Here is a 14,537-nt window from a genome sequence, read left to right on the forward strand (position 1 = left end):
AACAGAATTATGTCTTGGATGTTGGGAGGGGGACATAAGCTGGTAAATATTAAGTTACTATGGATTAAATGCTAAAGGATGTTGTAATGACTATTCTTGTTCATCAGCTTGAAAGAAATTAACTAAAACCTAAGCTGCTGTGTACACCTGTGAGGATTTTTTTTTGATCAAAATATCTGAGGTAGAAGGACCCACCCTAAATCCAGATCTTCTGAAGCATAAAGATATACCTTAGGTCTGGGCCACGCCTTCTCATGGCAGCCAATATAAAAGAAAAGGAAGAAGGAAGCTCTTGCTCTTTGTCTTCTCATTCATCAGCAAGTTCACTCTTGCAATGGTTTAGAGCCGAATTCTTTGAAATTCCAGCGAAGACCACTTGAGACACCCAGCCTCATGGACTGAACAACTACTGGACATTGGACTTCTCATGGGGAGACAGCCATTGTGGTAATAGTAGGGCCATAAGATACTATAATAATCCCGTATGTATGTATGTATGTATGTATGTATGTATGTATGTATGCAAGCATGTACCCTATCAGTCTGCTTCTCTAGAGAACTCTGACTAATAGAGTAAGAAGGACACACCATTACAGACCAGAGGGAAATACAATTCTCCTAGTTAGGAAAATCAAGAGTAGTTCTAAAAGAGCTGGTTTTGAAAGATGACTATGCTTTGGTTGGCCAGAAAGCATAAGTGTGAGAAAATGTTAGGGGTCATTAGAGTAGGTTCAGAGGGGGGAGGCTATAAAAAAGGGGTCGTCAGGTTCTAGGGTTTTATTCCTCATTCTACTGGTTACTAGAGAAACTGTGATGTTGGTGGTTCATTTACTACCCCATGTTTCTTTAATAACAAAGCAAAACCAACCCCCCCTTTTTTTGCAGGATTATGAGGACCCACAAAGTTAATGTTCCAGCTATGGTTAACCTCCCATTATTTCAGCAGCAAAGGGAAACAGACTATGGTGAAAGCTAACTGAATGGAATGTTAAGGATGCCATGGAGAAGACAGCAACCCTGTGGCAGGAGACCAATTGGGAGTGGGATGGTGAGTTTCTGATTTGGGGAAGAGCTTTTATGGATCTGACATGAAGACCAGTAACCACCGAGGAGGCAAAACCGGAAAGGATCAGAAAGAGAAGCTGTCTTGGGAGAATGATGATCAACCAGGTTTCCAGCTCGTTCTTGGTTGTCACAACAAGGACACTGCTGTGACTGGAAACTGAGGAAGCTCTGAGGGGCTGGGCCTCAGCTGAGAAGGGACAGACTGCCTTGCAGAGGAAGGCTGGACAGCCTCTTGACTGTGCAATGGGAGACTCAGGCCTCAGCCTTAGAAAACATGTCTGTTCTGCAGAAAGACCCAGGAGGACAAGGCCGGGGTAGAGGGCAAAACTATATGCAGCTGGGGCTAGCACAAAGGAAGGATGCGCAAATGGGGCAGGGCACAGACACCTGAGACTTGTGAAGGCTTCATGCTTAAGATTAGGAGGAAAAAGAGATCCAGTGTACCGTGAGAGCAGAGAGGTCTCTGTCTGTGTGTGTGTCTGTGCATGAGTGTGTCTGTGTGCATGGGTGTGTGCATGTGAGTATGTGAGCATACATATGTGTGAGAGACCAACAGAGACACACACACACACACACACAGATGGGGGGGAGAAGGAGAGGGAGGGAGAGGGAGGGAGAGAGAGAGAGAGAGAGAGAGAGAGAGAGAGAGAGAGAGAGCGAGAGAGCGCTATTGTCAAAAAGCAGCAACGGTGAAGTTAATCATGGATTCCACGAGTGGGAAACGTGACCCAGTCTGCCAATTGCATCATCATACAATTTTCCCGACTCCTCTAGTAACCCATGGGGCTTTAGCTTGGCACAAGGCTTCCAGCTGAGCCTGCATTTCTTGGTCTGCCTTGTATTTGTCCACGAGACTCAGTTCTACCTAATCGCTAAGAATGAAACAGATATATGCACCGTCCATCTCATACAACAGACATTACAAGGCACATCCTCCCCTACCTATGGGCAGTAATGAAAGTGGTGAAGGTGGGCACAATGTGAGTCACTGTCAATTTTGGGAATAAGGACCACCTCTTAAGAATGACAGCTACAAAAGGAAGGAAACCAGGTCCCCAACCGTAAAACTCTTTACATCCACGTTGCTGTGCAAGGGGAAAAATACATTGTTTTCTTTAAGGAAGAGTTATTTTGGTTTTTGTTATGGGAGTGAGAACTTCATCCTTACTGAGATGGAGAAGGCGACACTGGGAAAGAAATGAATAGTGAACTCTCAAAGCTGGAAAGCAGAAGAAATGATCTAATGGTACCCAGGTGAAGAAAGGCCAAAAGATGGTCTTTTAAAAAAAAAAATCAGTGATGTCTCAGCAGTTAAGAGCACTTGCTGCTCCTCTGGAGGTCACAAGTTCAGTTCCCACCTCTCACATGGGATGTTCGTAAACCCCTGTAACTCCAGTTCCAGGGGGATCCAATGCTCTCTTCTGCCTCCATGGGCACTGAACACGCACTTATGTGTACACCCACACCCCACACTTGCTCTCCGCAGTCTTATAACCCTTACTCATGGCAAACCCATCCTTTCAGATGTGAGCCTCAGCCTTTAATGGATGAGCCATCTATCGAACCTGAAGGACACAGTTTTAATTTTGCAGGAGTAGATTTAAGTTAATTGCAGGTAAGGCAAGGAGATTTTTCCTTTCTGCGTTTATGACAATCCTGTGCTTTAATTAGGTCCAGGATGGCTCTTACTGTTTGTGGGCTTACATAACTGTTTTCAACTATGACAGGGATATTTAAAGCATTGTCAAATAACTAGAGGTTGATTATTTGCATTTTCAAGGGATTCCTTCAAATTCTGAAGCATTTTAGTGGCCAGGTGAACATAACCCTATATAGTGGACAGCTAGGGAGAAGAGAGTTGGCTTCTTACAAGTCACTGGAATGGTTATGTATGTATGTCAGGAAGGAGAAAAATTAAATAAATAAATCAATAAATAGGTTAACTGAGCTTTTTGCAGGGAAAACGCGACCATGTAAAAATACGGATTCTTGCAGCACTGTACTGCAATCAGTGGACTTAAGTGGGTAGAGGGACAAGCTTGTTAAGTCCTTGGTCCTGTAGCAGCCTAACCAATGGAGAGCTCTGAGAACAGCCTTCGAGATCCCCTAACCCAGCCTGGCTCTATCTGCTGTCAGAGCTGTGGTAGCTGCATAATTAATCACAATAGCTTCATGGCATAGACACAAAACAAAATCCTCTTGGTCTTCAGCTGGAACTAAGAAAGCAAAATAAGGAACTCCCTGTTCTCCCAAGATATAAATTACAGCTATGCACAGAATGAAATTTCTTATTTGCATTGCCCGTAAAGTTTATAAAACTTCATGTTCACTCCTCCCTGGCCCATCGTGGGTTTTTTAAGTGGCACTTTTAAAGTTTGCCTTGGCTCAGGGTGAAGCATTTGCAGGGACTTCATTCCTGGAGTCCTGGCTCCCCTGGGCCATCTTCACCTTTTCCTAATTCATAGCTCACTGCGTGGCTTGTGTGCATGTGTGGGCATACGTGGGAAATTTCTGAAGATATCCTAGCTGGTGAAATGTTTTAGAAGCAAGGATCCCATGGGACAGAAAAACAACAAAAAAAAATACAGAAAACGAGTGGAGAATGGGATATAGAAGTAGCAGTCAAAATGTTAGGTTCTTGCAGTTGTTACGCATGTGATTGGATAATATTTGGATTTTATGGATAGAAAAAGGTGTGTATCAAGAATCTAGGAAGTGTTTCAGATGTCAAGAGATGCAGATAAAGCCAGGTGGTGGTAGCGTGGTAGCACGTGCCTTTAATCCCAGCACTCTGGAGGCAGAGGCAGGCGAATCTTTGTGAATTAATGGCGAAGTGAAGGGGAAAGATTTTGAGATCTAACCTCTATCTAGAGGTCCCTTTCGTACTACTGAGCACTGTCTGTTGTTCGAAGGAACAGAAGAAGGCACCAGTAGCTTTCACTGTAGGATAAGTATCACCATTGGGGGCCAAACAATGATAGAGAAGGAACTTTCTGGATTTGTGCTTAGACATGGAAACGTGCTCTTTTTCCCAGCACTGGCTTAAATGTCAAAGAAAAATTAAAGCCATTGAGACATTACCATGTAGTAAATTGCTTTTCTAATGACATGTCCACAGGGCATCCTCCCTCTCCACTCTTAACCACAGGGTTTACTAGTTTAAGGACATAGCAACATCGGGCGTTTTAATACAACATTTAGAGAGTGCTCTAGCTTTACAAGGGGGAGTTGCTAGCTATGAAGGCACATGAGTCTCAATGTTGTATTAGCCTAATGCATATTCATGAAAACCACACTAAGCAGAAAAATAAGTAAATATTCTGTTACCTAAAATTAACCTCCGGTGACTTAAAGTAGTCACACTCACTTCATGTGGAATCAGGGTCTAAACGACATGTACCTTTGGGTCTTTCTCTTTGAAAATGCTATTATTGATTAGTCTTTTCCAGTAGCTTCTTGAGTTTCAGTTGGCCTTCAAACACATTTAAAAATCAAGTGATCTCAATTTCTTGTGATGAGATTCCCAAACCACAATTCTTCCCCCAAATAGTTACATGATATCAAGCTTTCATTTGGCTATGGATTTTGTTTTTTAAGAGTGCCTTTGAACAATTCTTGCGAGTGATGTTATATTGCCTCGTGGCATTTAGTGTTACCGAGATTCAATTTGTTTCTGGGAAAACTGTAATCAAAAATATAACATCAAATATCATTAAATAAGTAAGTGTCAACAAAGCAATCAAATTACTTCTAATTTCATTATAACAAGTTAATCAGCTTATTTTATACTAATGAATATATCATTTAAGAGCCTTAAAGCTAAACTCCTTATCATGAAGAAAAAAAATTGTTTTTAAAGAGTCTTTATAAGAAAATCCTGAATAATTATTTTAATTCCTTGAATGGACAGGCTAAAATGTCTTTAATGGTAGAGTTTTTTAAAGCATGTTGCTTCCAAAAATCTTTCCCAAACTATCCTTAAAGTTCAGAGATGCTTTAGGCTGACACTTTGCTGGTGATCCATCTCTGCAATGAAGAGACCCCGGAAACTGCTAAAAGATCTGGGCAGGCTCTTGGGAAGTCATGACCCTGGGGAGGTGCTGGTTTACAGAGTGTGAAGCAAGCAATTCCCCAGCTGTACCCAGGAAACAATGCTGCCAATGCCCGTGCTGGGAACCAGAGAAAAAGTCACTCAGAAGGACAACTGGACACCACCACAGCAGAACCACAGATAGCCTGGTCTGGTTTCTGTGAGTGTGGGGGCAGGCTTTCTGTGAGTGTGCTTTAATTCAGAATACAGTTCAAGATTTCTATCGATCTGTTAAAACAAAAACCGAATAGTTACCCTTCTGGGTTTTGGTTTGTTTGCTTTTGTACCATTTTAAGGCTTCGGAGATAATTCATGAAGAAGTACACTCAAAATCCGAGTAGAAAAATTCCTAAGCGAAGGCTGCATGTTCGGAACTCCCTGCCAGGGGCTCGGCAGTCCGGTGAGGCTGCAGAGATGGAGTGACCCGGCAATGAAGCAGAAGTCACCATCAGATCAGGAAGGGAACTGCACTCTTCTAGTCTCAGCAAGACTGTTCCCTGGAAGTTAATTTAGTTACGATACAGATTTGGGGACGTTTTTCAGGATTTCCTTTTCATAATATGACCATCAAGCTACTTTCTCAAAATCGTCTCTTAAGTTTTTACATTCTTGATCCCTAATTGTTCATATTTAAGACTTCCTCGTACGCTCAGTGTCTACGTGAAATGATGTTCTAGCTGGAGTATCTGTCCGGGGCAACACGGGAAACGACTCCGGAGCCATCCAGAGTCCTCCGCACTCACGGTGAAGTGCAGTTATGCACCAACAATGCTACCTTGCTGTGTTGTGGGTCCACCTCTGCCTCGCTTTATCTTCACCGTGAGTTCTCAGCTTTTACAAACTGAGCATTTCTTTCTCAGATGGCATCGCCATAGCAACCCAGGTTGCCCTCAGAACTCGCAATCCTCTTGCCTTGGTCGCAGGGACTGGGATTATAGGTATGGACCTTTCTGATAAACAGTGCTAAAGTCTCAGTCTCTCTCTCCCTCCCTCCGTCCCACCCCAGCAAACACACACAGTGCCTATGTTCAGAGCTGATTTTTTTTTTTCTTTCACTCCCAACTAATAAAATCAAGAGGCTGCAAGGAGGCCGAGCGGCACACAGTTTGATGTCCTCAGCAGGATACGGGGAGTCAGAAGTGACGCTGTAAATCCAGCGTGGGGCTTCAACACCCTGTGAAGTGTGGCCTGAGCTGGGGAGATTTCCCTTTGATGCAAATGCAGTCTATTAATGGGAAACGCATTCACTTTTATTTGTCTGTACTGTCTGCCACAGCAAAGCGGCCTCATTTAGCTTGGGCCAACGTGAAAACACCCAGAGAAGCAATCTGTTGCGCATTAGCACGACTCGCCTCTCATTTACTCGCTAGTAATTGGAAGGGGTTAAGAGAACGGAGCTTATCAGATCATGTGAGCGTATCTCGCCCGTGGGGGCAGCAAGCTTTCCCTGAGTTTCTCTGGGAACCCCGAGACAAGAATCCTTCTTGGATGTCGACTTGATGAAAAAGACAGAACACTGACACATGGGAAACAGGCATGCTTTAGACGGCTTGAAAAGGCGGACTGCTGGGGGGGGGCGGGAGGGGCATTCGCACCTCACCTGACCTTACCTTTCCTTCGATATGTTCTTACTCTCACGTTTCCAAATTGTCTTGAAGTCGCTGCAGAACTCAAACCACACCATAAACACATAGCTGGGGGTGATCTCCTTCTCTCCAGTCTTTGGCTTCATTCCAAAATAGTCCACTGTTGCTTCAAAACTGCAGAAGGTAGGGGAGAGCATGGGGGGGGGGTGTCAGGAACTGTCAACGCCAAAACCCATCAGGTTGATGAGAAGGGACCCTGGGAAGTTTCCCACATGACCATTCCCGAAGACAGGAGTCAGGGTTCGTAGTTACTGGAGAGTACCCCAAACCCCAGGGAGCCTATGTAGACCTGACAGTAGTCACCATGATTGGGAAAACTACTAAGTATGTCTTATCTGTGTGAACGGAGGAACAGCACAGTTCCAGGGGTTACATAACTTATGTCTGTTCCTCATCTGAAGTTCACGTCAATCTTCTGGTCTTCCTTCTGCTCAATGACCACGTGTCAGCCTAGGACATATTGACTGCTCCAGGAACAGTCAGATGGCCCATTGGAAACCCGGAAAATTGGGACTCTCTGGCATGCTCTGGGTCTTGGCTCCATCACTTGGCATCTCACGCTCATTTTCTCAAGGGTAGAATTAAGAAATTTATGCTATATGGTCTTTAAAAGTTTCATTTTAAACCTTGACCATGATACAAGAATATAAACCGTCAACATCCAAAACAAGACATAATTGTGTGTCTAGCAAGGGTAAGATAAAAAACAACAACAACAACAACAACTCCAGTCAGGCTAGAAAGGCGTTCTTGTTTTTCTAAGGTAGACTCTTAGATAATGCTGTGCCCTGCCCCGTCAAGGCACCCTGCCCACTAGCCTAACTGGGCCTCCCAAGCAGCCCTTCATGGAGGCACTAGCTTTGCAGCAATTTATAGCTCTGAACTCAGTCTCCCCCCCCCCCTTTGCCCTCACCCACCCCAAGCTTCACAGGCTCATTTGCCAAGAGCAAGAACTGTTAAACAGCCCCCTTTCAAGGGTGTTGGAAACTAATCAAAGCAGGAATGGCCAGCCAGGTTTATTACTCAATGCTCTATCATCTGTTCGGGCATGGTGGTTTTTTTTTTTTTTCGTGGCCATCCTGAATACTGAGTTTCTAATGGGACTCTATTCGGTGGCGATTGTAAAAATCCCGAAGCCCTGCGACTATTACGGAGCATACTTTCATCTCCTTCTCGGTTATTGGGCAATATGTATCTCATAAGATTTTATCACATTTCACAGATGAACTGTTAATTGATTCCATGGCTACGATTAGGTGAGATCCAAGCTGGAGCTGCTGCTCCAATTCTCATAAATTCTGTGTGCTTCTGTAAATAACAAATCTGTTTTTAATGCAAATTAAAACTACTGGCCAGGGAATTCGGCCCCTAGTTATTAAAAGGCTAGAAGTGTGTAAGTGGAGAAAGGCAACGATGGCAGTAATCTCTGAGGGGACTATCTGATAATTCCAAACACACACATTTTGGAGCAAAACCAGTAATCAAAGAAAGTAGCGCAGTCGACTCTTAGCCCAGACATAACACCTATATCTACAGCTGTCAAAATACTGATAAAACCAGATGGGTGACGTACATCATATACCTTTACTTCATCCAACATGGGATTTACATTGCAAAATGAGGCTATGTAGAGAATTATACAGCCAACAGAGGCAGGCTGTGGATTTCCTACTGAGGTATTGGGTTTAGAACTAGAGAGACAGAACAGGTTAACATTTCCAATAGTCTCATTCTTCAGAGAGACAACGGAGGTCTGGGAAGACTGAATGACCTCATCCGCTGGCAGAGCTGGGTCTCTAGTTAGGTTCCCAACTCCCTGTGAGATGCGTGTCTTGCTCTCACCTTTGGTTGCCCATGGGCACTGACGCAGGCAACTACCAAACCAGACAGTCACTTCCTTCCCTTTGTCCTTCAGACTCATGCGTCACACATGGGTCATCCCAGGAGGACTCACCACCATCTTCCCTCTTCCCTTGTGTTCACTTTCTATCCAGACACAGATTTGTACATTTGCTGACACAGGAGAGAAAACTGTTCACCTTGTATTCGGAGGGACTCGTGAGCTTCCTATTCCCTATCAGGATGCAGTGATAAACACGCATGACCACCTGCCACGATTCTGCCATCACTACAACACCTCCGCATTATCTGAGTCCACACTGGGGCACACTAGACATTGTGGCAGAGTCAGAAGTGACAGTGTCTACCCCAGACATGTCAGTGGGCTGGGGGCAGGTTCTCTCTCTCCAACTCTGTCCTCACAGCCTCTCTCTGCGTGTGTGCATGCGTGCGTGCGGTGGTGGTGGTGGGGTTGGGATGCCCCGCTCGCCTCTGTCAGAGGGGTTGCTGCATTTCAGCACGTTTTTTTCCTAAGTGTTCTGGGGAATGTAGGCAGCAAGTGACTCTGCTCAGAAGAACCACGTAGAGTCCCGGGCATGCTTTGATGAAAGCCCTGTGACGCTGACAGACACTGTCGCCCCGAGGAGGCACCTCATTTGACTGCAATACTCTCCTTCTATTTAAGAAAGAGCTCAGAGCTACACTCTGAACCCACCACTCTCTGATAATGTCCAGACTAATGCCCTACCCAGTCAAAATGTTCGTCATGAAAATTCAGTTTTGGTTCACAGAACACTGTACCAGAAACTTGAAATTTGGGCAAGAAAGTCATTGATATTTAATTGCCGGGGGCAATTTTCTCCGACAGACAGCTGACAAAGGATGCCTTGCTTTTTTAAATGTCCAGTCCTCACCACACAACTGCCAAATAGCATTGCACTTAAAAAAAAAAAAAGAAAAAGAAAATTTCCAATCATATGTTTTGTTTTATATCAACGCATTTCATCTCACTTTACGCCCATCCCCGATTCTCTCCTATTACACTTCCTTGTCTAGTCCACATCCTTTTAATCTGGTCAAACCTCTTTTTTTTTTTTTTTTAAATACAGATGATGATTCTATCAAAGAACCCAGAGCTATGGAAACTGCTCTACACTTAGTGTGGACATGCCAGAGCGGAACACATCCCCTTGCTGTGTTCTCCTGCGTGCCTTCAGAAACTGCTTAGGAAAAGCAAATATCCCTTGGCCTCAGAGGAAATTGTTTCTCTTGAGAATAAAACCTAAGAATTTACTAAGGCTCACACGAATGTTGCCACATGACCACAGCCTCCTTAAAGAGAGCAAGCAAACAACCGTGGTTTCTACATTAAAGATGAGATCTAACATATTTCAAGGATGACATGAAAGCTACGCTACCTTCGCCGCAAAGTCACGGAAAATGCTGACAGCCGGAAGTTATGGCTCCTCTCAGCATGCCTAATACACAGCAGCCTGGGCCTCTCGAAGGTCCCCCCCCCCCCCCCCCCCGCCCTTCAGCAAAAGTCTTGAAAAGGGATTAGAAACTTGACGTGCACCCCGGAAGCCGAATTGCTGCCTGGCCCGCTCCCAGCCTGCCCTTGTTGATAGCCTCCTCTCTGAAGGTCTCTGACACTGATTTTACACAAGGAAAGAAAGCGTAATGCAGGGATCGGTCCAGTCGAGGAGGGCCAAAAATCTAAAAGCACAACCATGTAATTGTCTTAGTTTTCTTCAGCAATTATCATGATAGGACGATGCTCATGAGTCAAGAACATGTCTGCACTTAGAAAGCTACAAGGCTGCCCTTCATTTTGCTTTCAGCGGCATCTTAATTTTGTTGGCAGAATACAGCAGGAAGCAGGACTAAATGCTGGCACCTGTCTCTGGGTTTTCAGAACTGTGGCGAGAGTTAAGGAAAAGGACTCATCCCTAGTTTATGTGTTCTTACATTCGTAACTACGAATTTCTTCTCATCTATTTTGTAAAGTTATTTTTATTTCCTTAGGTGCTACTTCCTTCCCCTGTTACCTCATTTAATTATCTGGAACTTTTAGAATATTTAACTGTCAAATGTGTCTCAGTACTCTCTCCTGAAGGACCCCATATCCTCCCTTCTAGAAGGGAGGTACCACTGAGGGATGACTGGTGAACTAACAAAGAGAACCCTTCCCCGGGGATTGGAATGGACAGATTCTGGGTTTCACCAGGTGAGGTGATGGCTGCCCTCTGGGGTCTACATAGAGAAGCAGGAGTCAGAAAGAGGGGCTAGGCTTGAAGGAAGAACCCTAGGGTCTTTTCTGACTTCTGAGGGAGTTTTTGTGCACAGAAGGCGATACCATTTTCTACCCGTCCCTTGTCTATAAAACCCTCTCCTATCTGAGCAAAGAAACTGAAGTCAGTCTCCTAGCTATTTATTGAAGTGGTCTAATCTAGTTATGATGTGGAAAGAAAGTTAACTCTCTTTCTAACTTCAATGAGGAAGTGTAGGACCAGAGCAGGAAGGAGAGGCAAGCAGATGAAGCAGGATTGTGACCTATGTGATGAAAGAGGTATCACTTCAGCTCACTGTTCATAGATGTCTCAACAGACGGGATCAAAGGGCTAATTGTTCAACACAATATAGGTGAGATCGGTTAGTCATAAATGGTCAAATGGCACAAGACTCTACAAGGAGGGATGATGTGGGAGGGTCTTCTGTTTTGTGTTGATTTCATTGGTTAATTAATAAAGAAACTGCCTTGGCCATTTGATAGGCCAGCCCTTAGGTGGGTGGAGTAGACAGAACATAATGCTGGGAGGAAGAGGGAAGTGAGGCAATTGCCATGCCTCTCCTCTCTGGGCAGACGCAATGGAGCCAGCCACCAGGTCAGACATGCTGAATCTTTTCCGGTAAGCCACCACCTCGTGGTGCTACACAAATTACTAGATATGGGTTAAACAAATATGTAAGAGTTAGCCAAGAAGAGGCTAAATATAATGGGCCAGGCCGTGTTTAAATGAATACAATTTGTGTGTTGTTATTTCCGGGGCTAAGATAGCCATGTGTGAGCCGGGTGGGAAAAAAAGCAGGCCTGCCCTGCAGCTCCTCACTACAGAGGGAGGAGACAGAGCGATGCTGCCCAGGCCTTGGGAAGGAAGGGATAGGATGAGGAGTTAGTGCTTCATGGTTGCACAGTTTTAGATGGAAGTCTAGAGAAGATGGCTGTGCAGCATTGGGAACATTCCTTACAATAATAAAAGTAAAGGATGTCTAGTCAGAAAGAATTGAGTTCACATCAGAGCCACTTACCTTTTCTGCGCATTCTCCAAGTGGCTTTCTTCCATTTTATGCTCTTTTTTGGCTGTGGAAGAAAAATAATTATGATTAAACTATTTTCTTACATATCTATCCCTTGTGTAATCGTATATCTTTGATCACACCCATTCATTATTACAGGAACTCAAGAGCACATTCGAGTCACATGCCTGGAGATCATATTCAAAGACATCGCCTTCTTGAGCATGGCTAGAGCTAGCCACAGTCAAATGAGTCTGTTTTGTCTGGAACACCCTTGAGAGTGAGAGGAAATGATAATTATACCTGGAAAAATACACCAGTTGGAAACGTTCTGATAGATGTGGTTGCTGGAGCTACAGTTAGCCTCCCCATAACCCTTACCATATGCCCATTCTGTTCTCTCTCATCCCCAAACATAATACGGTAGTGTGTGCAGCAACTCTGCTGGGGTTCAAGAGCAAGCACAAGAATCCTTGTGCAGTCTCTCTCCTGTTGACAAGTTCATTGTCAGTCTGGGGAAAACCTATGGATGTTGGGTTCGGATCAACATTTTGTAAATGCATTGGCAAGGAAATACATAAGGTCACTATGGAAGTTAATGACACCAAGATATGATTCTGAATTTATAGATGAAGAGCCTGTGCTCTGGAATTATTTAATACGATTTCATTCTGAGTACTTTACAATATTTTCCACTTTGAAGATAATATCATTACGTATGAAAGTAACACTCATACTTTTAAATTACCCAGAAAATAAGTAGACCACAATGTAATCATATAATCTATGGGAGACCTGAGATGACTTTAAATGAAGGAACAAAAAGTCAATCATAATGAACGATCTCTATTGAGATACTCTGTGACAGCTATTAAAGGATTTACAATATCAGCATTGTATAAAACTTGGGTCTGCCACTTCCTATCTTTGTGTGTGACTATGGAGAAATTATTCATGACCAAATGCTTAATCATTACCTCATCTGTCCTCCAGGAACAACCACAGTAATTACTGTCAAGGTTAAAGGAGATAATGCAGGCATAGGGCTTAGCACACAACACATGCTCCCTCCACAACATGACAGCATTTATTAACACCTCATCCTCATTTTCTCTGTCACTCCTTTAGAAATGGCAGTTCAAGCTGCACCCCTCCCCGGTATCATACTTGACATAACTTCTAAAGTGATTGTAATGTCCTAGGAGGCCCTGGCTCCTTGGAGACACCAGCCTTTCCCATGTCCGTTTCTGTGTGGTCAGATGTGGTTTGAGTGCACTGAGTTGATGCCGGAGAATTGTCTGTATTCTGTTAATCATATTTTAGATAAACGCTGATTCGCCAGGCAGGAAGCATAGGCAGGAAAACCAGACAGGAAGTAGAGGCCAGGCAGGGAGAACAGGAGGATTCTGGGATGAAGGAAGCTCTTCCCCCATTCCTGCCCAGACCATCGGGAAGCAAGATGTAACCTGCCTGGCTGAAGAAGGTACCAAGTCACATGGCTAGCATAGACAAGAATAATGGGGTAATATAAGCTACAAGAGCTAATAAGAAGCCTGAGCTAATGGGCCAATCAGTTTATAACTTATGTAGACCTGTGTGTGATTTTCTTTGGGGCTTGCCAGCTGTGGGGTACCAGGCGGGACAGAAACCCCAACGAACAGGCCCTCACGTTACACTGAGTGTGTGTGCCTCTGAGACTCTTTGCCTCTGCGGGTTTTCTTCCCCGGAGCACCCTTTCCAGACTCCATACAGCTGTCACCCTTACTGCACTCAGGTTTCAGCTCAAATGCCACTTTCTCTGATTGGTCTCACCAAGGAAAAGACCATCCATTGCCACCTCTCATTCCCAAGTCCTCCCTCATGGTCTCTTCCTTTTTGTTTCCCTTCTCCACCCATTGCCTCTGTCTGCTCAACAGACAACGCTATTCCTTTAATACCACATCTGCCTACAATGCCACAGTATTATGCAAGCCCCACGAGAATAGCAGCTTCACAGTTTTGTTGCTTTCTGCTGTAGGTCTAAATGTGGAATTGAGTTTATAGAAATCAGTGTATATATTGGTCACAAAGTAATTAAAGGGAGAGACACTGGCTGTCCTAAGCAAACAATGGAATATTTAGATTATAAATGTAAGCTACTATTGTGGGATCATGTGGTATGTCATCACTTATGTACATTATATTTCAAGTAATAAAATTGCAACAATATGAAATGGTCTGGCTTTGATAAGTGCATCATTTTAGTAGGGCTAAGTGGTACTGTGGCCTTCTTTTGCTATATAATGCCCCCAATAGCCCCACTATTTCTGTGTATTGCTTTGATTCTTTGCCAATCAGATGCTGAGAAATAACCTGAATTTCTGAGGTTCCAAGTTCCCCTCAAATGTGAAACAAACCAATGACTTTATTTTTTCATGCCAAAGGATTTTAAACTACATGCATGGCTAAGTAGAAGGAAGAATTCCTTTGAGCCTCAGTGGTCTTCCCGGAGCACCTATGCTGTTCTGGCCCTGGATAGTTTCCAGTTGGCCGCGTTTATGATGTAGCAACACAACTACGGCCAAGCTGTCACTACACAAGAATTGAGTGACAAGAAACAG

The 14,537-nt window shown here is 44.1% G+C and overlaps 1 protein-coding gene across 2 annotated transcripts in view; it reads right to left on the bottom strand.

Annotated features, from left to right (window-relative positions):
* Fmn1 (formin 1) overlaps nt 1-14,537 on the bottom strand; it is a 345,263-nt gene that overhangs the window by 17,806 nt on the left and 312,920 nt on the right. For both annotated transcript variants that reach the window (XM_050134444.1, XM_050134445.1), the window contains 2 exons: nt 11,950-12,001; nt 6,766-6,915 (listed from right to left, as the gene is read on the bottom strand). In XM_050134444.1, coding sequence (XP_049990401.1) covers nt 6,766-6,915; nt 11,950-12,001 — 202 coding nt within the window. The remainder of the gene's footprint in view (nt 1-6,765; nt 6,916-11,949; nt 12,002-14,537) is intronic.

This window comes from Alexandromys fortis, unplaced genomic scaffold (assembly GCF_014885135.2).
Source record: "Alexandromys fortis isolate MF-2015 unplaced genomic scaffold, M_Fortis_MF-2015_v1.1 scaffold_6, whole genome shotgun sequence".
Lineage (NCBI taxonomy): Eukaryota > Metazoa > Chordata > Mammalia > Rodentia > Cricetidae > Alexandromys > Alexandromys fortis.